The sequence below is a fragment of the Panthera uncia genome, chromosome F2 (assembly GCF_023721935.1).
Source record: "Panthera uncia isolate 11264 chromosome F2, Puncia_PCG_1.0, whole genome shotgun sequence".
In the NCBI taxonomy this organism is placed as follows: Eukaryota; Metazoa; Chordata; class Mammalia; order Carnivora; family Felidae; genus Panthera; species Panthera uncia.
This window is the reverse complement of record NC_064812.1, coordinates 19,023,991-19,050,975: the sequence shown is the minus strand read 5'-3', so window position 1 is coordinate 19,050,975 and position 26,985 is coordinate 19,023,991. Positions and strand designations below refer to the sequence as shown.

Here is a 26,985-nt window from a genome sequence, read left to right as displayed (position 1 = left end):
AATCTTCCTAATGCATCACTGATTATTTTCTCTGTATAACTTTTTAGTAGTGGAATTTGTGAGTCTTAAGACTGATGGTAATATTTCCAAATTGCCTTTCTGAGAAATCAGTTTGCATACCCACCAGCAGAGTCCCTGTTTCCTTTTTTGGTGACTAAAAATAGTGAGGGTGAGCATTTTATTTACAGTATATAAAGAACCAAAGAACCCTTACAACTTAAGACATAACCTAGAGGGTTTTTTTTAATAGGCAAGGAGTTGAAAAAACATTCCACAAAATGTTAACAAAAGAAGATATAGGAATGGCAATAAACACATGAAAGATATTACAAGAAGATATTACAAAAGAAGATATAGGAATGGCAATAAACACATGAAAAGATGTTTAGTGTCCTCACTCGTCAAGAGAATGTAAATTAATGAGATGCCTCTAAACACCAACTAGAATGTATAAAACTTTAAAACTGATGACACCATGTCTTGGTGACTATGTGGAGCATTTGGAAATCTCCTGCACTGATGTTGGGAATGGAAAATGCAATAATCATTTTGGAAAATATTTGAGTTTCTTATAAAATTCAGTTTACACTCTGCATATGACTCAGCCATTCCCGTGTTTACCCAAGGTAAATAAAAGCCTGTGTCGTGCAAAAAATTGCACTAAATACTCATACTCACTTAATGCTTAGTAGCACCAAACTAGAAACAACCAAGATGTCCATCAATAAGTGAATGGATAAGCAAATCATAAAATAACCATGGGGCGCCTGGGTGGCTCAGTCAGTTGAGCATCCGACTCTTGATTTCAGCTCAGATCATTATCTCACAATTGTGAGATCGAGCCCCATGTCCGGCTCTGCACTGAGCATGGAGCCTGCTTAAGATTCACTCTCTCCCTCTCCCTCTGCCCCTCCTTCCCTCCACCAAAAATAATAATAAAATAAAATATCCACGTAATGAAATACTACTTATCAATATAATAGAACAAACTAAAAATATGCAGCAACATATGGATGACTCTCAAAATGCGCTCAGAAGAAAATGGCAGAAATATGAAATTCTAGAAGAGGAAATACAGAGTCACAGAAAGCAAATATGGTTTCCTGGGGTCAGATGTTGGAGTGACCGGAAAGTGACACGAGGAAACTTTGTGGTAATATAAATGTTCTATGTCATGGTTGTGATGGTAGGTGTCCTGGCTGCACATTTCTCAAAACTCATCAAACCGTATACTTGGAATTGTTGCATGCTGCGTAACATGGGTACTAGAGTGTTCACCTAGATACTTAGGCAAATCACTCTGTCTTGATTTCCTTCTAAAAGCCCATTGTCCTATCAGAGTCTCCACTGTGTTCATATTCCCAGATAGTTGATAGAGAAAGCCCAGATCCAATCTGCTTGATTAAATTTGTACATTCTCTGTTGTATTCAGTTGAACTATATGAAACTGATACCCAACCTTGTTTGCCCCAGAAAGAGTCATCAAATACAGTTTCCAAAAACACTGCACCTTTGCTGCATCCCTTGTTTGCCGCATGAGGCCAGTGAGCCTTGGGAGGTGACTGGGTGGTGGGGTTAGGTCAAGCTGTGCGGAGAGAGGGAGGGGAGACCGGATATATCCTTGCCAAGGGAACACAGTAACTCCATCTGTTTTGTAGGTTTTGTTTTGTTGAAGTTATATCTCCAAAGTGAACCAATAATTATGACTTGGAGAACTCTTTCAGTCAATTCAACTGGTCAAAGAAATTGGTTCCTAAATTTTTAGATGCCTTATTGGGATTCCAAAGCTCATTCCACGTTGTCTACCTCAGAGGCTGGATTCTCAAGTAAAAAGTGGTTAAAGATAAAAGCAGGCACAAAGGAGAGACCTAAAAGGCCCAGAAGCTTCAGGTCAGCGTCTGCTCCTCCAAGGGCATCGAGCAAGGAACTTCTGGCAAATAGCACTTCGTGTAAACTACCACTCACGGAAGGAGAGGTGGCAGGGCTGAAGTACAGATGCACACACTTTGGAGCTAAGCCCCCTGGGAGGAACCCAGCCGAGCAGGCGCTCTGCCTTTATATAGGGTAAGCATGACAGGGTCCTTCAAAGGTATATGGGCAAGAGTGCAGGGACTGAGCTTAAGATGTCAGCTGTTCTGGGGAGTTATTTACCCATGCTGGGAAAAATGCTGAAAGCTCGCCCTCTTTAAAATGACAAATGACAAGGCCCCTGTATGAGGGAAAGAGGGAGCCACGGGGCCTGACCAGCTCACTGTGTTATGTAGAGATGGTACATTTGGCAAGACTGTTGCCTGCAGAACCTGGAAAAGAGTTGTGCCTGATGCACTCATGGAGTATTTGGGTTATTTCTAGGAAGAATGTTAAAAAAAAAAAAAAAAAAAGTGTCAGTAGGCCATGTGTTAATTTAGCTACATCTGGTAAGATGCAGGAAAAGATAGATGAGCCAAAGGAGGAACCGTGCGGTTTTCCAGCATTTCGAGGACATACTGAAGTCTTAGGACATCGTGAGTCAGAGAAGTGAAATGGTTTCGCACTTCCAGTTATTTCCAATGGCAAAAGATTCTCCAAGGAAAAAGATCGAACCTAAGGTGTGGTTATATGATCCTTTATTAAGACCTTAGAAATATTTAGGGTGAATGATTTAAAAGTAGACCCTGTGAGCTAGACAAAAGGGTTTTTAAGAATCTTAAGGGTGTTGTCCCCCAGGGACTCAGACACGAAAGTGAGGAGAGACCTGTCCTGAAGAGAATGGTGAGCATGACCATCGTCTAATGGACTAGACGAGAACTTGATAAACCACGCCCACAACATATATTTTTGAGACATAATTCACATATCATAAAAGTCACCCTGTAAAGTGTAGAATACAGTGGGTTTAGTACATTCACAAAGTTGTGCAGTCAGCACCACTGCCTAATTCCAGAACATTTCCATCACCCCAAACAGAAACGCCATTATCTATAAGCAGTCATTTTGTATTCTCCCTCCTCCCAGCCCCTGGCAAACAGTAATCTACTTTCTGTCTCTATGGATTTGCCTCTTCTGGACATTTTGTGTAAGTTGACTCATAGCAGTTTATGGCCTTTTGTGTCTGGCTTCTTTTTCTTAGCATGAGGTTTTCAGGGTTCATCCCATGTTGTAACATGTGTCAGTATTTCATTCTTTTTTATAGCCGAATGTTTTATCATTCATTAATGGACATTTGGGCTGGTTACACATTTAGGCTATCATGAATAATGCTGCTGTGGACATTTGTGTGCAAGTTTTTTGCATAGACATAAGTTTTCCATTATCTTGGGCATACGCTTATGAGTAGAATTGCTCGACTCTATGGTAACTCCACGTTTTAACTTTTTTAACTGTTTTCCAAAGCAGCTGTACCATCTGGCATTTCCACCAGCCAATAATGTATTAGCGTTCCAAATTCTCAACATCCTTCCCAATACTTGTAATTATTTGCCCTCTTGACGAGTGATGTGAAGTATGAGGTGGTATCTCATTGCAGTTCTGATTTGCATTTTCCAGATGACTATTGATGTTCAGCATTTTTTCATGTGCCTGTTGCCCATTTACAGATCTTTGGATCTGTCCACTCAGATCCTTTGACCACTTTTAATTGGATTGTTTGTCCTTTTATTGTTGAGTTGTAAGAGGTCTTTGTATATTCTGGATTCTAGCCCCTTATCAGATACATGACTTACGGATATTTTCTCCCATTCTGTGGGTTATCTTTTCTCTTGCTTTATAGTTTTATTTCTTATATTTAGGTCTGTGATCTATTTTGAGTTAATTTTTGTGTACGATATGATTAGGTGCTGATGCCGTATTTGGAATGTTCAATTCCAGGGCTGTGAGAGTAAAGAAGAAAAAGGAAAAGAGGTGGGGAAGGCAGGAGAGCAAAGCAGGTGATACATTATTCAGTGGCCACTGCTTCATGAGGCCCAAAGAAACACATCCAGTCCCCCAGCAGGTGTCTTCTCAGTCACAGGGATTGTCTTAGGATACAAGGTGTGTGGAGAAACCCTGTCACAGGGATGTACCCAAGAAAAAGGAAGAGGATTCTTTTTCTGCTTGGCTCCTTCGTATTACTATCTCCTGTTTGGCCCCACAAAGATTTAAATCCTGTACAGTTCTGGATTGCTCAGGTCATTAGTGGCTGCTCAGGACACAGTTTTTTTGTTTTTGTTTTTAATTGTTTTAATGTTTATTTTTGAGAGAGAGACAGAGTGAGAGCAGGGGAGGGGCAGAGAGAGAGAGAGAGAGAGACACAGAATCCAAAGCAGGCTCCAGCCTCTGAACTGTCAGCACAGAGCCCGGCGCGGGGCTCAAACTCTTGAACTGCAAGATCATGACATGAGCCGAAGTCGGATGCGTAACTGACTGAGCCGCCCAGGCGCCCCAGGATTTTTTTAAAGTTGATTTCCCCTAGCGGCGCCTGGGTAGCACCGTCGGCTAAGCATCTGACTTGGGCTCAGGCCATGATCTCATGGTTTGTGAGATCAAGCCTCGAACTGGGCTCTGCGCTGACAGTGCGGAGCCTGCTTGGGATTCTCTGTCTCCCCTTCTCTCTCTGCCCCTCCCCCACTTCCACGCATGCTCCCTCTCACTCTCGACTGCTGCCTCTCTCTTTCTCAAAATAAATAAGTAAACTTAAAAAAAGATTGAGATCCCCTACCTGTAAGGTAAAGAAGTTTTAGAAAAGGACGACAGTAAGATAATAATACATTTCAATATGGAGATGCTGGGGTACAACTCCACTAAAAGATAAAAGTAGTCGACTATTGTTGCCTAGATTCAGCGTGAATGAGGCACATCCAAGTAGTCAGGTGTTCTGTGTTGATGATTCTAGTCCCATGTACGTACGCACATGGGACTAAGGGTGAGTTGTTTTTATAAAACATTTTATAAAATACCCTGAGCCAAACAAAAACACAGTCTTCCTTCCATGTGCATGGTAGCTGCACACCTAGAAAATTCAGAATATATTGAAGCAGTCAAAAAGTATTCTTGTATGTAAAATGTAGTCAGGGTCTAGGCTCAGATAATTATGTTTTTCACCTACGTGAACATCTCAGAGGACAAAACAATTCCACTGGATGTGGGGACTGTCATCACCTGGCAGGAAGTCTACCAGCCGCGGTTCTTGTTCAGTAAATACTGTGTCCCCCCCATCCCCCACCCCCGCATCGTTGTGATGACAAAACCACACCAGCACAGATTTCCAAAATGCCCTGGCATGTGCCACTTTTCCTGAGAAACACTTAAAAAAAAAAAAAAAAAAAAGATGGACTGTATATCTATGTATCTGTGGTTTTATCTACATTTTACAGAACTTGCATTTAGCCATTTTGTCCACGTTAGCACTTAGAGACAGATCAGTCTTCTAATACATCAGTGTGCCAAGATTTATTTAGCTTATTCATTGACCTTTTTAGCTTCTTGTTCCAAACATGCTGCAAAGATGATCCTATGTTAGTCTACTTACATCTCTAGAATAAATCTTAAAGTCAAAAGGTATGTGTATTTTAAAATTTTTCTAGATTTTGCCAAATGCCTTCCAAATTATTGCCAAATGTACACCTACTAATGGGCTTATAAATACCCGTTTTCTCATCACTCTCCACCACTAGGTTATTATGGAGAGTTTTAATCTTGGCCAATTGATTCTTTAGGGATAAAAACAAGGCATCTAAGTGTCCTATTTAAAGCCATTTTCAGATAATTTTATATTGCCTAGCAACCCCCCAGCCTTGATTTGTCTTTTTACTATATATAGGACATTCATGTGGAAAAGAGATCGGACTTCAGTGTTTTCTAGGGTATAACAGGTTCATGACTGAAAGTCAGGCAGACCTACGTTTTGGCTCTAAAAATGAAAGGACTTTCCAACAACTCTAGTCATCCAGCAGTGGAATGACCTGCCTCAGGAGAGCGGGAGCCCCCATCCCATAGCTGAACACTTCCAATTTCAGGCAGAATGAACACTGCAAGGGATGTTCAGGAAGAGTCGCCTGAGTTTAGTGGAATATTATGCACGGTTGGTGTTTCCCAAAATGTAGTACTTGGACCAGTAGTGTATATGGTATGACTTCAGGTGGTACAAACTTTTTAAAGAATTTAATTGGTGTGTATTCATTTTTATATGTATATACTATGTTGCTATATTTCTAGCAAATATACGCTAAGATACACTAAGGTGGTATTGTTAAAATTATAAACTTTTGGCAATAATGTGCTTGATGACCTCTGAAGTCTCTTCAAAAGTGAGATTCTACAGTTTAAATGTAATCTCAATACTACTAAATTTTCAAATAGTAAAAAGACTTCCCAGCCATAGACTAAGCCATTATAAGCAAAAACAAACCAAGTTGCAGTACTACATAAGATTTGAGTATTTGGAGCTTGGTATACAGGTCAAATCCCATGTATTTTTAGTTTAAGAGCCAAGATCCCTAAGCTCCAGATGAAGACCCATCCTGAAATTATACACAAAACCCTCACACACCAAACTTTCTAGTGGCATCTCCGTTACCCATTAGCACCTTCCAAGGCCAGTCTTGGAGGAAGAGAATAGTGGGATGTGTCTTCACATTCCGTCCGTGGCTATCATGAAACCATCAAACAGTCCACCATATTCAGAGGTGAATATTTATTTAATTCATATGTAAAGTTTACATGATATCCATGGTGCTATAAACATAGGCACATTTTTTTTTTAACTCAAGGTACATTCAAATATTACCCCCTCACCCCAGCCCACTCCCCTCAAGATGGACTAATATTTGTAAAACAAGGGCCCGAAAGGCCCTGCTCATTAATTGTAGGAGAATGCATTTTTCAGCATTTTAATTCCATCATTGATAGAATTAATTAAACGCCTCCACGTGGATGTTAAGACGTTTATGATTTTTTTCTTCTACTTAGTTCAAGTCAGGAAAGAGACTGCTTTCTATATTCCTCTTGGCCTTCTTCAAATCCCTGGGATGCTTAGGGATCGCCTAACCACATCTACCAGCAAAATGGGTAGCTTCCCAGTAAGTACAGTTAAAACATTTGTATTGATTTACCCTTAAAGGGACAAATGTGAATTTAATAATTCATTGATTCAAATAATAAACGGATTGAGCACAAAGCAGATTGGACAAAAACAAATTCAGTGATTGTATCCAGACATAGGACTTTGTGTCTTTCACAACATCCATAACACACATCAAGACAAGATTAAAATCTACACTATAAAATCCTTGTAATTTGCTGAATTCAGAACGAGGAAAAATGAGTACTTGAAATTGATTCATCATAGCCACTCAGATATGATACACTTTAACTGTGAAGGAAAAAAAAAAATGATTCCTATACACAATTCTCTTAGTAAAATTGTCTATTTCTTGCTAATAACACATTTTTATTCAGAAAATGCATAAATTTATTCAAATGTATATTTTCTAAAATATAAATATTTAACTTAAGTTTTTGTAAATGCAGAGAATGTAGTTTGTTGACCCCCACCCAGATATTAATCAGTCTAAAACTTAATGTGATGAAGAAATATTTGTAATTATCATTTTAATTTGTCTATAAATATATAATAGGATCTTTGCAATTTAATTATGAGCAATTAACTCATACTTCATGTAGTAATGAGCACCTTAGATTACATTGTTGAACTATTGGCATTAATGTATGTATTTCAATGTTATTTACAATGCATAAGTATAATTCTCTTGTATAACAACATTCCAGTGACTTCGAAAATATGTCATGAAAGAGTTCGGTATAATTTACAAATGCATCAAAGCTTTCCTGTAGTATTCAGGGTGGGATTTCACTCCTCAGCATTTTAAAATAAGAAACCAAAAAGAAAGAAAAGAAAAGAAGAGAAGAAAGAAAAAAGAAAAATCGGTGTCCTAAAGCTGTTTCCAAAGTGTTTTTTGTTTTCTGTTTTGTTTTGTTTTATTTTGTTTTTTTAAACACCGGTTTCAACAAGATGCCCTGACAGAAAGGAGTTCTAGAAATGTTTTTTTTTTTTTTTATTTTTTTTTTTTTCAACGTTTTTTTATTTATTTTTGGGACAGAGAGAGACAGAGCATGAACGGGGGAGGGGCAGAGAGAGAGGGAGACACAGAGTCGGAAACAGGCTCCAGGCTCCGAGCCATCAGCCCAGAGCCTGACGCGGGGCTCGAACTCACGGACCGCGAGATCGTGACCTGGCTGAAGTCGGACGCTTAACCGACTGCGCCACCCAGGCGCCCCTAGAAATGTTTGAATAGTACACGGGTCCCCCCTTGAAGAATCTCAGTGTATACGTTAAAGCCCTTGAGGGGGCCCACAATCATGAAATCTGTTTAACATTTCTTACCTTGGTGTTTAACACACTTGAACACACAAACCTCTTATTCTCCCCCAACAAAACACGTCTGTCGATGCCCTTTGGAACTAGTGTTACATGACAGACACTTTGGGAAACACAAATCTAAAACCAGCTTTGTAACTCAATAAACATCTGGTGGGCAAAATTACATTCCTTTAAGACAGTTTCACTTTTAAAAGCTCTTTGCATAGGTATTTGCTAAAAGTTCTGCAAAAACGCATAGGTCCAATCCAGAACATTTCTTTATGTACATTACAGGGGGAAGAAGGGTTACAAATGCTTACGGAACCTCTAGAGCTAATTTTTAAGGTCTGAGGAAAGGGACTCCAAAATCAAATGATACTGGTGTCTTTCTACTGAATTTGTATTGAAAGGTAAAAATAAAGGCATTAAATCAGAAATATGCTCTATGTTGTCTGAAAATATTCTTGTAGAAAAATATCAGGTCATTATATTATTTCCCTGGAATTCCTAAGAGCTGCGGATGCTGTCAACAGATTTGATTACCACTCTGGGTGTATGCGTAAAGCCCATCATCGTCCAGAATTATATGCGCTGCTCTATGATTGGTTCGAAAATGCATGCATACGAGCACAGGCAGGCACAAGGGTCAATAAATTGCTCAGTATTTCCACTGAAAACCACGAAATGGGGATAATTAGTTAATCTCATGTGAGCTGTTTTATATATATGTATGTAATATATATAGGAGATATACGTATGTTTATATATATCTCAAATGACAATCTTTTAAAAAAATATCCATAATTTGCTTTCTATAAGTAAAGCTATCCGTCTTGGCTCTAAGATAACACACCTTGGTGTGAGTGCAGTCTCCAGATTAATCATCTTTCAAGCACACGACTCTTCTGCAAAGCTCTGCACTATAAACAGTCTACTTTGGCTCAGATTCCACCAGCTCAGAGCTCAGATCAGTATCTGACGCTTTATCTAATTCCTGCTCGGCATATGCTAATGAGAATACTTCAGACTCATTGTACATCACTGAAAGATAATTCATTAAGAAAAAAATTACAGCTGCTTCATACTTAAGTAAAAGGTGGGTTTCCAATTTGAAGCACTTCTCTTTCCTTACCAGCAAAAGTCAACTCAATTAGAAGTAGGCAATCAATCACACTAAAACAAGGGATCATTGTTATCGGGGGTGGGGGAGGTCAATGTGTCCATTTCTCATCTGGTCAGCCCTTGCTTACCTGGGTGAACCAGTTGCCTAGACACTGGTATGATTAAGATCTGCACACGCTGTTCTAATGTTCATGTACTTGATTGTCGTGATTTCAAAGCTATGCTTATGTATTCCCATTCGCCCTCACCTCTTTACCCTTCTACCGTCCTAAACAGCCATTTTTCTCCTGATATTCCTTGCGGTATTTTCTTGGGGCGCCCCCTTGTAGTTGGTGAAGCTGATGGAGAAGTCTGGGGCAGCTGAGGACTCGGGGATCTAAAGCTGACCGCGGCAGACCTGCTATGCTACCTCTCCCCGCTCGCCGAGCAGCCGATCTGACTGACGTCCCACAGCAGCCCTCCTTCTGTCCAAGGCAAGCCATCCCCCCTGCTCAGGCCACCAAGCCCAGTCTTGTGATCTTCGCTGACAGGAAGGAGTGAATGATGAACACGATCGGCTTGGGGCAGGAGTGAAGGTCCAGTTGCTGAAATTTAAAAAGAAGGGAGCGTGAGAGATTTTCAATCAATGCTTGATACAGAATAGCGATTTGCACATCAAATGGATCTGAGCACTTCCTGCTTTTAAATGGGAACTGAATCGATTATGGCTGTAAATCCTTGCCCCCCCCCCCCCCCCCCCTCAGTGAGATTTAAAAGCTAACTCTTTGAACTTATTCTTTACATCTCATATATCTTTTTTTTTCCGAAATAGGTTCTGTGAAATTTATATGTACCAGTAGCATCCATAGTGATGTTGCCTTTCTTGACTGTCTAAACCATTTATTTTTGGTATCACAATAGTGATATTATTTATGTTGGATTAGGTCCAGCTTGGAGGAGCACTAAATTTCACATCTGAAGATTAAATTTGAGTCCTGGTTTTAACACTTTTTTTTTTTCCTTTTAATACTTTCTAGATATATAATCTGGGACAAGTCACTTGAAATTTTTCTTAGTCTTACCTAATTTACAGGGTAAATAGAGTATTAAATGAGATACTGTATGTGAAATCCAGAATACAGGGGCACCTGGGTGGCTCACTTGGTTAAACATCTGTCTGACTCTTAGTTTCGGCTCAAGTCGTGATCTCACGGTTTATGGGTTCGAGCCCCACATGGGGCTCTGCGCTGACAGTGTGGAGCCTGCTTGGGATTCTCTCTCTCTCCCTCTCTCTCTGCCTTTCCCCTGCACTCTCTCTCTGTCTCTCTCTCAAAATAAATAACAGAAAAAGAGAATTCGGAATGCAGAAGCCCTAGGGCTAAGCAGCTGTGTCCCCAGGGTCCTGTGCTCTTGAATTGTAAGCATGTGGGTCACATGTCTGTTAAGTCCCCTGCTCCGTGTGTGCCTACATGTGTCTCCACCCATGACCAGAGCATAAGAGGTTGAATTTTTATCACTGGACCTAATTCAGGAAAACTGGAGGTGTTTCCAATTCTGTTCTGATGATGACACTACTGGGGAATCAACAACCGGAATGTGTAACAGTATCTAGCGAAGTTAGGGTTGTATTTATCACGAACCAGGCACCGTGCTAAACATAAACTAGGCACTGTGCTAAATATTAGCTCTACACCGTCTTACGTAATTCCTACAAAATCCCATGAGGTAGTTATTGCTATTATCTCCATGTTTTATATGGGAAACTAAGACTTAAAGAAGTTCTAAAACTTTCTGAGCTCACGGATCTTACAGGGAAGGGTACATACGGACTCAGATGCAGGCTTCTCTGATGCCAGAGTCGGGGGTTAACCACAGGATTCTGTTTTCACTAAGACAGAATGCAACTTTTGGAAGTAATCTTAAAGATTACCCACTTTAGTAACTGTATTTTATGGACAGACTCAGATCCAAAGAAATACAAGGACTTGCCCAACACAACTGGTGAGTTAGTTACAGACTCAGAACACGGGTGTCTTGACCCTCAACTCCATCTCAACAGCACATCTCTGCTCCCTTCCCTGGAAAAGGAGAGGAAAGCCTGGGTGGTGCCTGCCTCCTGGGGTTGCTGACTTGACCTGGGGGAGCTATGTGTGAACTTGCACTCACCAGCTGAATGGACTGGCAGCAAAAACTCAGTCCTTCCTAAATCTCCCGAGTCAGGTTATAATTACAGGCTTCAGGAAGGCTGAAATTTAGACCTAAGTGATTTTCCTCATGGGCAAAAATAGCCTTGATTTTTCAAGCCAAGGATAGCAAGAGACTTTTTTTTTTTTTTTTTTTTTTTTGCTAGGGAGCAGTCCCCTTTAAGAAAAAGCACGCAGTTGAGTGATTGATAAGAGCAGCAACTGAACTACAAGTATTCTTAGCGAAAGGGACTTTCTAGTCACTTATTTCCAAACTGGTGCTTCAGACTGAACCTACTGACTGAAACACACAAATCCTATAAAATCCTGTGGATCCATTTTAAAGGTTAAGGAAATGACTGGCTGGAAACTGTTCTCAGAAAGTGAGTTCAGATGAGCAGCCAGGCGTAGGGTGTTGGATTCCTCACGGCCACAGGTGATACCCACAGTGAGAAGTGCTGGTTATGTGGGGCCGGTGGTGTCTCGGGACCCAGAACAGCAGTGCTCGTGACTTTGAAATGAAGGCCTTATGCTAACAGCTTAAACGAGGTCCTATGTCTTCCGGAGAATGTCAAGAACTATACTTGCTTTCTAGAAAGAACGTGCAAATTCCCACCCTTTCATAGAACTGAAGAAGTACACTGTTATTGTTGTAACAGGCAGTAATGATCACAGCAAATTGTGAATTTCAATACACTGGCTGTTTGCATTGATCTAAGTCTAAAAGTTACTCTGACAAATCTGCTAATTTTGTTAGACGTTATTTGCCATTAGCCCGAAACTTCTGGGCTCTTGTCTGGCTCTCTCTCCATGCAGGTATTGACCACAGTTCTTTGTTCCCCACCATCCCTTCTACTCTGCCCCTCGTCCAGACCCTCTGCCTCTGTGCTCTCCATGTGCTGTGCTCCTTGCAGACCTCCCCGATGGCGGGCATTGCGCATGTCACACCCCCGCACCCCCCACACCAGCAGGGATGCCCAGGTTAGATTAGACGCTTGAGACTTTTTAAGAATGAATGGTGCATTTTGAAGCTGGTGGGACCCCATTTAATGAGAATTTAATGCTGACTTTGTAAAAGATTCTTTGATTCAAATATTGATTTGCTAGTGGAAAATGAGACAAAAGTTAGGAACTTTGAGATGCTTGGATCTAATCATAGTTTTTCTAGGATCAAACAAGACATGAGCCTGCAGGTACTTTATTTTTTTTTTATTTTTTTTTTAAATTTTTTTTTTAACGTTTATTTATTTTTGAGACAGAGAGAGACAGAGCATGAATGGGGGGGGGGGCAGAGAGAGAGGGAGACACAGAATGGGAAGCAGGCTCCAGGCTCTGAGCCATCAGCCCAGAGCCTGACGCGGGGCTCGAACCCACGGACCGTGAGATCGTGACCTGAGCTGAAGTCAGATGCTCAACCGACTGAGCCACCCAGGCGCCCCAAGCCTGCAGGTACTTTGCAAATAGTCAATTGCTAAATAAACATAAGGCAGCGTTACGTTTGCAAGCCATCACAGATGTGCCGCCCAGCAAAACATGAAATCGCACTGTCTACAGAAATACACTTACGATCTCTCCATCTTTGCCTCCAAAATCCAAATACAGCATCCTGATTCCATCATCTGAAGACATTTTCAGCTTCTCATAGGGAGACTGTAAGATGGTCTTGGGAAAGGCACCCTCCTGTGGTTCCGTGGTAATAGAAAATCCATTCTCGTAATGTATGGTCAGGCAGCACGCCTGGTTTTTGTAGGTGCAGGCTGAGGGGGAGACAGGAGACACAGCGGTGTGAGTAGCAAGGTCGGTCCATTTTTCCATGCACTTAACTTACAAGTCTCCTCAATCCCAGGGTCAGCCACACATTTCTCAAGTTGAAAAATCAATCACTGCTCATGAAAATCTTCTCCTTGGATGGATTTTGATAATGTATCTTAACTTGCCCCATGAACCCAAGGGAAAGAAGCTGAAAGAATTCCTTTTGCTGGGATTTACTGACTTTTATCTGGGCTCTCGCCCTTCTCTGACCCTCTGATAGCACACACGTGGACAGGTATACTTGCCTGCCACTGGCCTTGTCCAAAGCCGGAAAAAAACTGACATTTGATGTAGGGTAAGCTACCTCTGATTGGCCATCATCAACATCACCACACACACACACACACATACACACACACGTGGCCCAATGCCATGTGTCTACCGGCTGGTGAAAGAAACAAGCTTTCCTCCGTGACATTACCAAAGTTAGCACACCTAAGCGGTCAAGAGCAAGTAGTCTAAAACCACCTCATTTTTAATTTTTAAAAAGTCCAACAAAGCTCATTTTTTAAACAGAAATGAGGGTTTTAAATGTTTTCTCTGATGATCTTGGGTCCTAGAAAAGCTGTGCAGTAGGATAGACACCAGATGTGGCATCTTCCGTGGTGAATGCTGTTTCCTCTCTGCCCAGTGTGGCATTCAGGAGCCCCAGGGAGTATTCACAAGGTGCTGTGTGATCCAAAGGAACAAAATTAAAATCTCTTGATGACAACAGGTGCCAGCTTTTGTGCGTGGTCCTCACTGTGTTTAGGAAAAGTGACCAGCACTCTAAGCTCGTGAGCGGGATGCAGCCTTGCCCCAGAATCCTACTTCCTATTTAGGAAGACTTGTGAATGTTTACACCCCTGATCAAAGAGTTCTGAAAAAGGTTATTAAGTATCAGATTGGATTTTTTTTTTTGCCTCACAGAACACCACAATTAACAGACCCTGGCAAGTAAATTGGCTCAGCCCTTCATACACATCTGAAAGCTCTTTAGGGAAACCAGGATATTTTCTTTGCTGGAGATGGGGATTGGGAAGAGGAAGAGGATGGGCATTATGATTGCTCTATATCAACATTAGCTCAGCTTGGCTTTATAAACCAAACTGAATTTCACCTTACCACAAACTTCTGAAGCAGGACCTTAGCTTAATATTATAGGTGAAAAAAAGTGACGCTCAGACAGGTGCAATGTGTCCCAACTTAGGTGGTTTAGAATTCAAAATTCAAGTTCTTTCCACTCCATGCCATGTCTCTTTCTCCTTCTCTGGAAGTCAGGATATAGAGGGATGTGGAGAGGGACCTTGGCAAAGAGGCAGAGTAATGACTGTATGGTCAGGGGGCGTTTAGAGTTTGGGGGAAGACACAGGGGACTCACAGAATGAGGCGGCTTTTAATTGAAGCTCTGCTTAAAACCCATACCCCTCCTTCTGACTTCCCACAGGCATCTTTCAATTTGTAACTAAGAGCTGATATTTCCCAAAGGTGTACTACAGTCTCTAATAGATTTCTGAGTCCTGGGCAGAGCCCCTCAGTAAATCTCATACTCTCAGAAGGTCCGTAGGCCTCTAGCACCCCCACAGTCGTAGGATAACCAAAGACAGTGGCATGGGTGTAGTTATGGCTTCCCATCTTGAATCCTTGTTTTTGACACTCTTTACTTCTATTACCTGCAAAATAGGTGGGCAAATGAGCTTTAAACATGCTTTTCTTCTTCCTTCCTCTATATTTGAACTTTAAAGCTATGCCATCAGATATTCCGAATTAACTGATTGTGGTTACTTTCAATTCTAGTTGACCTCAAATGGTATCCGTGGCCTTCATATAATGGAATTGGTTACCTCAAGATGTTCTCAATCCACACAGGGTAAACCGAACGCATTATCAAGTTAATTGAAGCTCTGATTAAAACATAAGCCCCGTTCCCCTACTCCCTGCAGGCATCTTTCAATTTGTAACTGGGTTGCACGTTTGATCATTTCCGTAATTTCTCCTCTCCCACCACCCGGCTAGCTCCATCCACACAATTCATTGTTTATTTCCTTTGGCTGGTCTACCACCAGCCTCATTACTTTCCTGTCCAAGTAGAGGTCAACTTACTGAGAGAGAAAGATCTTACAAAATCTGTGGAATGCAAACTAAACCAAATCCCTTCGGCCATCTCCAGTCTTTCCTAGAACACTCCTCAATTTATTGCAAGGAGCATGGATCTTTCTGGTATTTACACATATAACTTAAGTTTAGTTTTCAGGTTTTCCAAATCTCAGCTCCAAAACTCTAGTTTTTCTTGCCATACAGATTCAGCATAAAAAAAAAGTTTCAGCGACGCTCCAGAAAGGTTTCCAACAATGATGGAAAATGGTCGGGGCACCAGTCAGTTTCAGGGTAACTGCTAAAAGACACGGATTTTGTTGGTGTTGCTGCAGTGGAAATTCTACAAAACATCTGTTTGTTCACGTTTGCATGAGTAGAGGAAATGTGGAGAAACCGTACTAAACATCTGAAAGATGTGTGTCCCACCTTTCAGAATATTCCTGAGTCCCGGGGGAAGCTGCTGCCTAGCGCGGCAGTGCTCCCTAAGGGGTCCAGGGCCCGGCAGCATCAGCACCACCTGCTATTTATTAGGTGCAGATTCTCAGGCCCCATCCCCAAGCTGCTGAATCTGAATCTCTGGGGGTAGAGGTCAGCAATCAGGCTTCTGAGAATAAAACAACAACAAAAACTTTCATTTCTGTTGGTTTTAGTGTGGCTAAAGTTTGGAAATGCTGTACCTAGGATGTCTTGTGGGCAATCCTGTTCCCCTAGAGCAAAGCTGTACAGTAGGACTTTTAGCCATGATGGAAAGGTTCTAGATCTGCACTGTCCAACGTGGTAGCCATTAGGCACATGTAGTGACTGAGCCCTGGAAATGTGGCTGGTGTGACTGAGGGAGTAATTTAATTTTAATTCAATAATATTTAAATAGCCACATATGACCAGAAGCCAGCATACAGGACCGCACAGGTCTGGAGAAGTCATTACAAGAGTAATGACTAATAACAACTCTGAGTGAGCACTTACTATGTGTCAAGCACTGTTCTAGGCGCTTTACATGGATTATTTCTCATAATTCTCGACAACAATCCTATGAGGTAGGTACCGTTATTTTCTTCTTTTTACGGATAATGGAAACAAGCGAGGCAAGTAAGAGTAAGAGATTAGGAAAGAAATGGGACTGGAATTTGAATCCAGGCCTTTCTGACTTAAATCCCACACTGTGGCTACCACCTTATACTGGGTGCTCAGAAACACAGAGAAATGAAGGAACAGACAGGAAAACATGATAGAAAGGGGCGAACAGAGAAGCAGCCTTATGGGACTCAACGTTGGATTTCCTGGGAGACTGTTGTTGAGGATACTAGCCACTCTGTCACACATGCCCTCTTTATGAGTGACCGCAGGACACCTGGAAGAGAGGCTGGTCCTAGATCTCAGAGCTAGAAACAGTCTGCCTTACATCTCAGAATCAGGAACAACAGCATTATGGACACTGTCAACTGTACATTGTGCTGGCTGCTGAAAATCACTGGGCTAGTATGAAATCCACCTTAGCAAATGTACAAGATTTTACAGCACGTACTTTGTTCCTTCATGTGACTTTAGATTCCTATTACTTCCTAGTCTCTAATTTTATCTTTACCCAGTAAAAAATTAGATTATCTAGATCTGTATATTTATATGTGCATGCATTCTATCTATCATCTAGCTATCTGTCAATCGTCTATCGGTCACCTATCTATCCATCTGATTTGGAGAGTGGCATGAAAATTATTGATCACAGCAGCCTGTTTTCGGACCAGTGGTATACCAGTGAGATCTATGTCCTTGTAGACAATAGTCAATGAGAAAGAGTCTTTAGAATGGCACAACCTAGTGTTACAGTTTTGTCATTTATGAGTTGTGTGATCTTGGATAAGTTACTTAACCTTTCTTCCTTTTTTTTTAAATTTTTTTTATTTTAACGTTTATTTATTTTTGAGACAGAGAGAGACAGAGCATGAACAGGGGAGGGTCAGAGAGAGAGGGAGACACAGAATCTGAAACAGGCTCCAGGCTCTGAGCTGTCAGCACAGAGCCCGACGCGGGGCTCGAACTCACGGACCGCGAGATCATGACCTGAGCTGGAGTCGGACGCTTAACCGACTGAGCCACCCAAGCGCCCCGATTACTTAACCTTTCTTAAGGATTTGCTTCCAGATTTGTAAAATCAGGTTGGCAAGGGAATTGTGTGCATTAGACGAGTTGAGGCAACGTATTATGACCCTAGTCATACACACACCACGGAATCAAACCTAAACAATATTTACACTGATTTTCCTATTCCATTTAATTTTTTAAATGTTGGTCTGGCCTCAATTCATTGATTTCTGGACCCCTAGTAGGGTTGTTTCTCATAGTATGAAAAACACTGAGGGGTGCCTGGGTAGCTCAGTCGGTTAAGCATCCGACTCTTGAGTTTCAGCTCAGATCATGATTTCGCGGTTTGTGAGTTCGAGCCCTGCATCAGACTCTGAGCTGACAGCGAGGAACCTGCTTGGGATGCGCTCTCTCCTCTCTCCCTGCCCCTCCCCCATGCTCACATGCTCTCTTTCTCGCTCTCTCAAAATAAATAAATAAACTTAAAAAAAAAAAAAGAAAAAGAAAAACACTGAGAGGCAGTAGATGAAATGCCTGGCACGTTGTGAGCACTCAATAAATAGTACAGTATAGAAGGTTCTTCCTTCTTTATACAAATCCCAGTTTCCCCACTAACCGGCCCTGTCGTAGAGCTCTGCAGGAACATGGCTGCACTCACTGTGTGTTCCTTCCATCCAGCCTTGGCTTCTCCATCCATACCAGGGGCAGGGTCACTGGTGGTTTCCCCTTTGCTGTTTCACCCCAGCTAGACACGTCTGTTTCCCGCTCTTTTTCACCAACTGGTTCCCCAGTTTTGTAAACAACTCTGTGAGCTACCAACACTAATGCGCAAGAATTGTATTCTGTGATAAGCTACTCAGAGTCAGTCTCTGTTGTTTATAACAAGAATCCGACTAGTTTGGGCCTCCAAAGTACATGCCTCCAGGAAGCCACCCAGGGTTACACAGGTAGGAAAATGACATCTGACTCTCCAAGTTACCAACTTTTCTTGAATGAAGGAGGAGAAAGGCTTGCTTTTCAGTAGGGCATACAGTGCCTTAATTTGGAAGAATTTAAGCTTCTGGAATTCTCCACAGCCAAAAAGGCCAATAGTGGAAACTACTTTGAGGCCAGGGCAGAGGAGAGGGCGTGCCGGTCCTGTGTCAGCCAGCAGTGCTCACCTGTGGTGACCTCGGTGACGAGTTCCGCCGAGTTGTGACATCCCTGTACGATGCTCCGCGTCCAATGGGAGAGGTCCCTGCTGGTCTCGGCCCTGAAGACATGTGTCTCGATCCCCTGCCTGGTGCCCGTTCGCGTAGCAAAGGACAGATCCACGCCAGCCTGGGGCGATCCTTTGCCCGGACCTGAATGGACCAGCCTGTCGAGAAAGAGAGACAAATCTCCATCAAACTGTAAACCACTGTGTTCACCTGACTTGTCATCTGATCAAAGCTTCCACATGGGTGATTTGCTCTCGTTTTTCTGACCTAGGACCAAAGGGTCTGGCTTAACCCCAGTGTCCCCCGTGGTTTTCTGCCTTCTGCTCTGCCAGTCCCTCTCCAGGGCTACGGTGAGATTTAGAAAGTGCCCGGGGAGCCGCATCCGGCTGAATGTGCAGAGGAGTTGAATCGCATGCCTTTAACTCCCACGAGACAAGTTCCACGATACCCACTGGGCCAAAAAGAGAATTGGGAAAGTGAGAGCGAGAACAACTTAAATAGTGTGTATAGTCCTCCCCATTCCATTCCTGGGCATGAGTATGTCCCGGTGTGAGCACGACACTGTTTCCTGGCTTAGCCTCCGTCCCCCTGCATGTCTTGTAGTTTGGCTCATCTGGGTGTACCGAATGCGTTTTTTGAGCACACAGCCTCCAAACACAAGCAAACCACCCGGGACTCCACTGAAGAAGGAGCAGTGGTAACACCTAGGAATAACTGGCAATGCTGGGCTTCCTGGGAAATGGAAAGAACAGCACTTACTGGAAGATTTAAGGGATTTCCAAGAGTGCTTTTTGCCACAGTTTGCACACTGACTTTAAAGCGCACGCTTTAAAGCATAAAATGTGACTCCCATCGTAAATATTTTCTGAAAGGCCAGACGGAAACCGTGAGGAATCACAGTCTCTGAGCCCTACCCCCTGAGCAGGCACTGGCTCCTCCTTTTCACGCCTCCCCTTTAAACCCCTGGATCTCTCCTGCTCCTCGATGTCTGATATCTCAACCTTCTTTGGGAAGAGACGCCCATATCAATCATTTGCAGGATAGCACGAGTATAATTTAGTAAATGTGACTTCTCCCCAGGATATTTGCATTTTCAGTCTTATCTTTTGGTACAGAAAGAAACACTACCATTTGCCAGAGAAATTCCAGGTGTCTATTCACTCAGTGGACGGGAGATGGGAGACTGACTTTTTTAGGCAAGGGGCTTGTTACCCCTAGATTAAAATTGCACAAAGAAATCCAAAAGCTCATCTCCTCTTGTAAGCTTAGATATTGCAGAGCAAATTTACCGGTGAAATCAAACACAGTACCCTGTTGGATTTCTAGCAACAAGCTTCTTGTAGAACTCTGAAAAGCTTTCTTTTACTCACAAAGCTGGAATTGGTGGCGGGGGTGGTTTGCAACGCCGGCTGGAAGAAAAAGGTTTGTTGACAAGCTTTTTGATCGTAAAATTCTTTGAAGATAGAGAAGATTCCAAGAGATTATGAAGGCTGGCAAGAACGTGGAGGAAAGGGACCCCCTGCGCACTGTTGGTGGGAATGCAAATTGGTGCAGCCACCATGGAAAATAGTATGGAGGTTCCGCAAAAAAACTGAAATTAGAGCTACCATAAGATCCAGCAATTCAATTCTGGGAATATGTCCGAAGGAAGCGCACTCAGTATCTCAGAGAGGTATCTGCAACCCCAAGTTTGTTACAGCATATTCACAATAGTTAAGATATAAAAACAACCTAAATGTCCATCGATGGATAAATGGATTTTAAAATTGTGGTATACACACACACACACAGACACACACACACACACAGACACACACACACACACACACAGACACACACACACACACACACACACACACTGGAATATTACTCAGCCTTAAGAAAGAAGGAAACCCTGCCATTTGCAAGAGCATGGGTGAATATGGAGGGCACTATGGCTAAGTAAAATAAGCCAGGCAGAAAAAGACAAATACTGGGTGGTATCATTCATATGTAGAATCTGAAAAAAAGTCAAACTCATAGAAACAGAGTAGAATGATGGTTGCCAGGGCTACAAGGTGGGAGAAACAGGGAGATGTTGGTCAAAGGGTACAAACTTTTAGTCATAAGATGAATGACCCCTGAGGATCTAATGTACACCATGATCACTATACTTAATAATACTGTATTGTATACTTGAAATTTACTAAGAGAATAGACCTTAGGCTATCCCCTCCATACACACACCAAAGTAACTATATTGAGGATATAGATGTATTAATTAATTTGATTGTGGTAATCATCTCACCATATATACATTGTGCACATTAGGCTTTATTTGTCAATTGTACCTTAATAGAAAGTAATAATAAAAGGGAAGTTCCATGAATCTTATTGAGAGAAGAATCTGGGACAGTGTGAAGGAAACTGTCTGTTGACATGGGTTTCAAAATCTTGGTGAGGCTAAAGAAAAAAGAAAGCATTTCTCAAAAGCCTAACATGGGTTATAAAGGGATTGAGAGCCAGGTAAAAATTCATTAAGATAAGGTACAAATATGGATTTTTGAATTTATTCCATCCTATTTTTAAAAAATGTATTCTTTTGTTCAAAAGTCAAACTGTCAGGGTGCCTGGGTGGCTCAGTTGGTTAAGCGTCTGATTCCTGGTTTTGGCTCAGATCATGATCTCACGGTTGTGAGAGTACTTAAGATTCTCACACCCTTCTCCCTCTGCCACTCTCCTGTTCTTGCACATGCCTGTGCACACATGCTTGTGTGCACATGCACACACACACTTTCTCTTTCTCTTCAAAAGAATAAGTAAGATAAACATTAAAAAAATGTCAAACTAAAAAAAGAGAAAGGTACTTATAAAAAACAAGGATTTATATTGTTTTCTTAGTTGCATAAATATGTTTTTTATACTTGATGGTGTTTAAGTTTTAGTTACTTGAGGAAATACATCTAGCTTTTCCTTTTTAAAACTCTTAAAAATCTGTATATGTTGGGGGCATCTGGCTGGCTCAGCCAGATCTTAGATCCTGAGTTCGAGCCCCACATGGTATGTAGAGATTCCTTAAATAAATAAAACTTAAAAAAAAATCGGCATTTTTTTTACAGCTGGCCAGCTGCACTGCAAACTGAAGAGAGATAACAAGGTTTGGGGGGCATAAAAGCCTTCATGAGACCCCTATTCTGCCATGTGTTAAATGTTCTAGGAATCCCTACTTCATAAGGTAGTGTTTTAAAGATCAACTGAAATAATCTGTGAAATCCATAAAATAATAATATTCTAATCTGTCCACATCTAGCACAGACCCAGCATACGGTTTGTACTCAGTATTATTTCCATACCCTTATCCCATCCCTTAGTGCCCCTACCCTCATTTCCCTTATTTTAATATAAGCAAGATGAATTTTTCTTTTAGTAGGCTCCACGCTCAATGTGGGACTTGAACTCACAACCTTGAGAGATCAAGAGTCACACGGTCTACCAACTGAGCCAGCCAGGCACCTCTCGGTTTCCTTATTTTAAAAATACAACTCCTGCCTCCCATGCTTGGGATTCTTTATAATAAAGTACAAAAAAAAAAAAAAGCACTTAATTCAGTATTCAGTGATCATCAGAAGCATTCAGTAAACGTTAGTTCCCTTACGCCTTCCCTAGCCGGACATGTTCTCATTTGTTATACCCTAAATTGTCCACTGAAGGGGCATCAGCGCTGTCACAATCAGGGCCAGTGCAAATGTAACACTGAGGCACAAGTGAAGGGAGAAGAAGATGTACCACCCTCACGGAGAATGTCACTTTTTTATGAATTTCTTACCAATATTAATTTTTCTCCAGAGAGACTATAAAATCGGAGCCAATAATAACTGGAAATTTAATTTGTTGGAAAATTTGCACTTGGTAGGTCTGGGTATAGGGAATGAAATTACTAACTGACTCTAACAAGGTATGAGAAAGGCCTGTATCTAGCGGACCAACACTATGCACAGGGCGTCCTTGATGGGGAAACCCAGTGAGTTAAGAGGGAGCACCACTTCTAAATTTGTTATTCGTCTCCTCGCCAAATTTCATTCACTGAAAAGAAAAGGGAAGAGAAGAAATTGATTTTTCCACTGATCAAGTGTGAACTATCTAATATCTATATTAAAGAGCAAGTTGATTTGCTATCTGAAAAATAGCAGACATGCTGAATAATGTATTCTTTTGAGTACACCACTATTGGTTAATGAAATGTGCCAAGCTGTAGGTAAACAATCAGATAAAGCAAATTTCTTTTCCGCTACCTCATGTGCATACTGGTAACAAAAACATCTTCCAGATTAAAAACAAGTGAATTGGAGCGCGTGGGTGGCTCAGTCGGTTGAGCATCCGACTTCGGCTCAGGTCATGATCTCGCAGTTCCTGAGTTTGAACCCCGTGTCGGGTTCTGGACTGACAGTTCAGAGCCTGGAGACTGCTTCAGATTCTGTGTCCCCCTCTCTCTCTGCCCCACCCCTGCTTGTGTTCTGTCTCTCTCTGTCTTTCAAAAATGAATAAACATAAAAAAATTTTTAAATCAAGTGAACTACATCCCAGTATCCACACGATGCATATAGGTACATGTACTCCTCTGCGTAGAGTATTACACAGACCTTGAAAGTTATTTTATAAACACGGATGGCAAATATGGGGAAACGTGTATGTATCTACCAAAAGTCTCTAGATACACAATTCAACCATGTAAGAGAAAAACCTGGAAACAAATCCATTAAAATGCTGAGTCATTTTATGGGTGATTTCATTTCTTCTTACGGTATTTTTTTTTTATCTTGAAATCTCCACTTAGCAACAGATACTATACAATTTAAAGATTCACTTTAGAAGGCTATGAGGCTGGAATGAAGTCAGATCTTTCACTTTAATTTTTAGGACCAGAGCTTGTATTCCACTGAAAAATACATGCATTCTGACTCAGAGCGACAAACATGCTTTGTTTTTTGTTTGTATAACATTAGTGTCAATTCAGTGTTGGAACAGAGGATGAGCTCCTCTCTGTGGCCCTTCATGTCCATATGTCTAGGTTATTCTAAACTGTCCATGCCTCGCTCTTCAGACTTAACACCTGCCACGGAAGAGCCTTTCTCAACATGGAGTTAACTGAGCCGCGTGGGATGGAACCTACACCTGTGGCCTCATTAATCCCTTACACAAACCAACTGGCCTCCGGCAAATGAGACAGGAGAGACCCTGAGACCTGCTAGTTGAAGTTACAGAATCTTTTTTGATTCACGGTGCTCCAAGGGGCCTTAGAGGAGCTTCCTGCTCTGTTCAGGTCTCTTCTCTACTTCCAAATGACCCCCAAAAAAGTCACGAAGTTCATTCATTCAATCAATCAATCAAGATTTCGCCATTCGCCAACTGATACATCCTACAAACATTTATTGAATACTACCCTGTTACGGACTGAACTGTGTCCCCCTAAAATTCCTATGTTGAAGCGCTTGCCCATGTGACTGTATTTGGAAATACAGACTATATAAGGTTAAGTAAGGGCATAAGTGTGGGCCCTTAACCAATAGGATGCTGCCCTTACAGGAAAAGAGATGCCAGAGATCTCCCTCCCTACACACACACACACACACACACACACACACACACACACACAAAGAGCAAGGACCAAGTGTGGACAGAGCAAGAAGGCAGCTGTCTATAAGCCAGGAAGAAAACCCTCACCAGAAACCAACCCTGATGGCACGTGGATCTTGGACTTTTATCCTTCAAAACTATGAGAAAATAAATTTCTGTTGCTTATGTCACCTGCTTTGTAGTATTTTGTTATGGCAGCCATAGCCAACTCATAAATGCACCTACTCTATGCAGACCCAAGGCTAGGCATGGTGTGAGTACAACAGATGTGGCCCAAGGTTGGAGGAGATGAAGTTCACTTCAGGTTCTGCCCCAGTTCTTAGAGGCTCACTCCTCGAATATAAAAGAAAGTCAGAACCAGCCTCTGGCAGATCACAAGTGGAAGAGATGAGCCAGAGTCAAGTGGACAGATGGAGAATTATTCCTCTTCATTGGGGCAATCTGATTATTAAGAAGATCTTCCTTCAGAGGGTGAACTGGAATCTCAAGAGAAAGCTGTTCCGTCATAGGAAAGGCAACAGTGGATTCTGGCACAAGAACAAAGAGACCCTACATTTATCAACATAATTGTCATTTCATTCCTACAAAGATATCGGAAATAATAGATTTCCTTGTTCTTAATATCATCCCCAACGAATTGCTTTTTGTGGCCAACAGTAATGAGTGGATGACAACATGTAGAGATGTGGACATGCGCCACTATGCCATCTTGAGAAGTCCGAACAGAGTTGGTTGGTTTACAAATCATGGCATTGCAAAAATGAGACAAGGCCACTGGACAGGGTAGGACCAAGATCCTTTCTCTTACCTCTTTTTTATTATGTGGGCTGCCACAGTGATAGGAGTGGCAGCTACAAGGAAGAGATAGAGAAAAATAGTGCAACGATTACATTTATAAATGTTCTGTGAAATCATTCTCTGTAGGTGAACTTGTATATTTCCAGCTCCAACCAATAAAATAATATTGGATATACACTACTGGATAATGCACTGTCTGATTGTTCACTGAGCATCTCAGAGGGCTCACAAGTACCTCAGATCAGCAGAAGTTAAAGCAATATTGTATAAGGTCCTTAAGATCTTAGGAATCCAATACTTGGGTTCTTTTTTTTTTAAGTTTATTTATTTACTTTGAGGGGGTCAGAGAGAGAGGGTGACAGAGAGAATCCCAAGCAGGCTCTGTGCTGTCAGCATGGAGTCCGACGTGGGGCTCGATCCTATGAACAATGAGACCATGACCTGAGCTGAGATTAAGAGTCAGATGCTTAACCGACTAAGCCACCCAGGTGCCCCCCTTATACCTAGGCTCTAAATTAAGTAACACCAGGACCCACAAGGGCCATGTCCACTGCAAAGGACAGGATGTTTTCACTGGGAGTCAAACCACTATCCAAAAGAAACCTTTAGATGGGCAATCGAGAGTCCATATGAAGGAAGGTTTCCTAACAATGGCAAATACAACACGAGGGGCTATTTTTAGATGTCTATGGTATACAAAGACAAGGACTAGGCAGCTCTGTATCTCCAGGCAAACAGTGTTATTGATGAGTGGCTGAAAGAAAATATAACTTATGAATTCTTTCTTTGCTGCTTTATGAAAATAACGTTTTTGAGATGTGAGCCTAAGTAAGGGGCAGTGGAAGCCAAGAAGGGAGTGGCATTTGGAAGACAGCACCCTGATGCTTCAAATGAACTCAAGTCCTTCCTGGGAAGATTACACACCAACATACCGGAAGGGCTTAGATGCTTCATAATTGAAACTCTGCGGGGACCTTTGGGAAATCAGGGAGAACAAGTCAGACTGTTCTAAAAAAGTGAACTGGAAAAGTGAAAATTATATCTTGGTTTTCAAAACATGGAATAAAATAGATTCTTTGGCCCTGTTCCCAGGCAAAATTCAGTAATGGATTTTTTAAAAAATGTTTCTTTATTTTGAGAGAGAGAGAATTAGAGCGAGTGAATGGGGGAGGGGAAGAGAGAGGGGCAGAGAGAGAATCCCAAGCAGACTCTGTGCTCTCAGCACACAGTCTGATGCGGGGCTCGATCTCACAATCCATGAGATCAAGAGTCAGACATTCAGCTGACAAAGCCACCCAGGCACCCCAGTAATGGATTTTTAAAAGCAATCTTTCTTTCTTTCTTTCCTTCTTTTTTTGACTTTGGAAAATAGGAAATAGGAGTCCATGAGGGCCTACATGGCTTCCTTACACCAACTGTTTTATGCAGAAACCAGATTAGTAGAAAAGTAATAGATGAAGTAAGTATTCAGAAAAAAAAATGTACTGACAGTTTCCTTTAATATTCATTTGGACTTAAAAGGAATAAGTTTTGGGTACAAAGCTTATCAGCTGGAAGAGTACTTTGTTAAGGGGTCATAGACATCACGAGTCAATTTAATTAGGAATGGAGGCAGAGCTATGGCCTTAGTCCTGTCCTGTTAAACATTGTTATCAGTGACTTGTATGAAGAGGGCATGCACCTCAAGTCAGCAGATGACCCAAAATTGGTAAGAAGACGAAATATAGAATCAAGACGGAAGACTGCTAAGCACTGTAGTTTGAGCCCAAAACAAACAACGACAACG

The 26,985-nt window shown here is 41.7% G+C and overlaps 1 protein-coding gene across 1 annotated transcript in view; it reads right to left on the bottom strand.

Moving 5' to 3' along the window:
• Window positions 1-9,908: 9,908 nt before the first annotated feature.
• The window catches only part of SNTB1 (syntrophin beta 1), a 230,513-nt gene continuing 213,436 nt past the window's right edge, over window positions 9,909-26,985 (bottom strand). The window contains exons 5-7 of the mRNA XM_049632947.1: window positions 18,750-18,946; window positions 13,186-13,376; window positions 9,909-10,041 (exon numbers count right to left, since the gene is read on the bottom strand). Coding sequence (XP_049488904.1) covers window positions 9,949-10,041; window positions 13,186-13,376; window positions 18,750-18,946 — 481 coding nt within the window. The 3' untranslated portion in view covers window positions 9,909-9,948. The remainder of the gene's footprint in view (window positions 10,042-13,185; window positions 13,377-18,749; window positions 18,947-26,985) is intronic.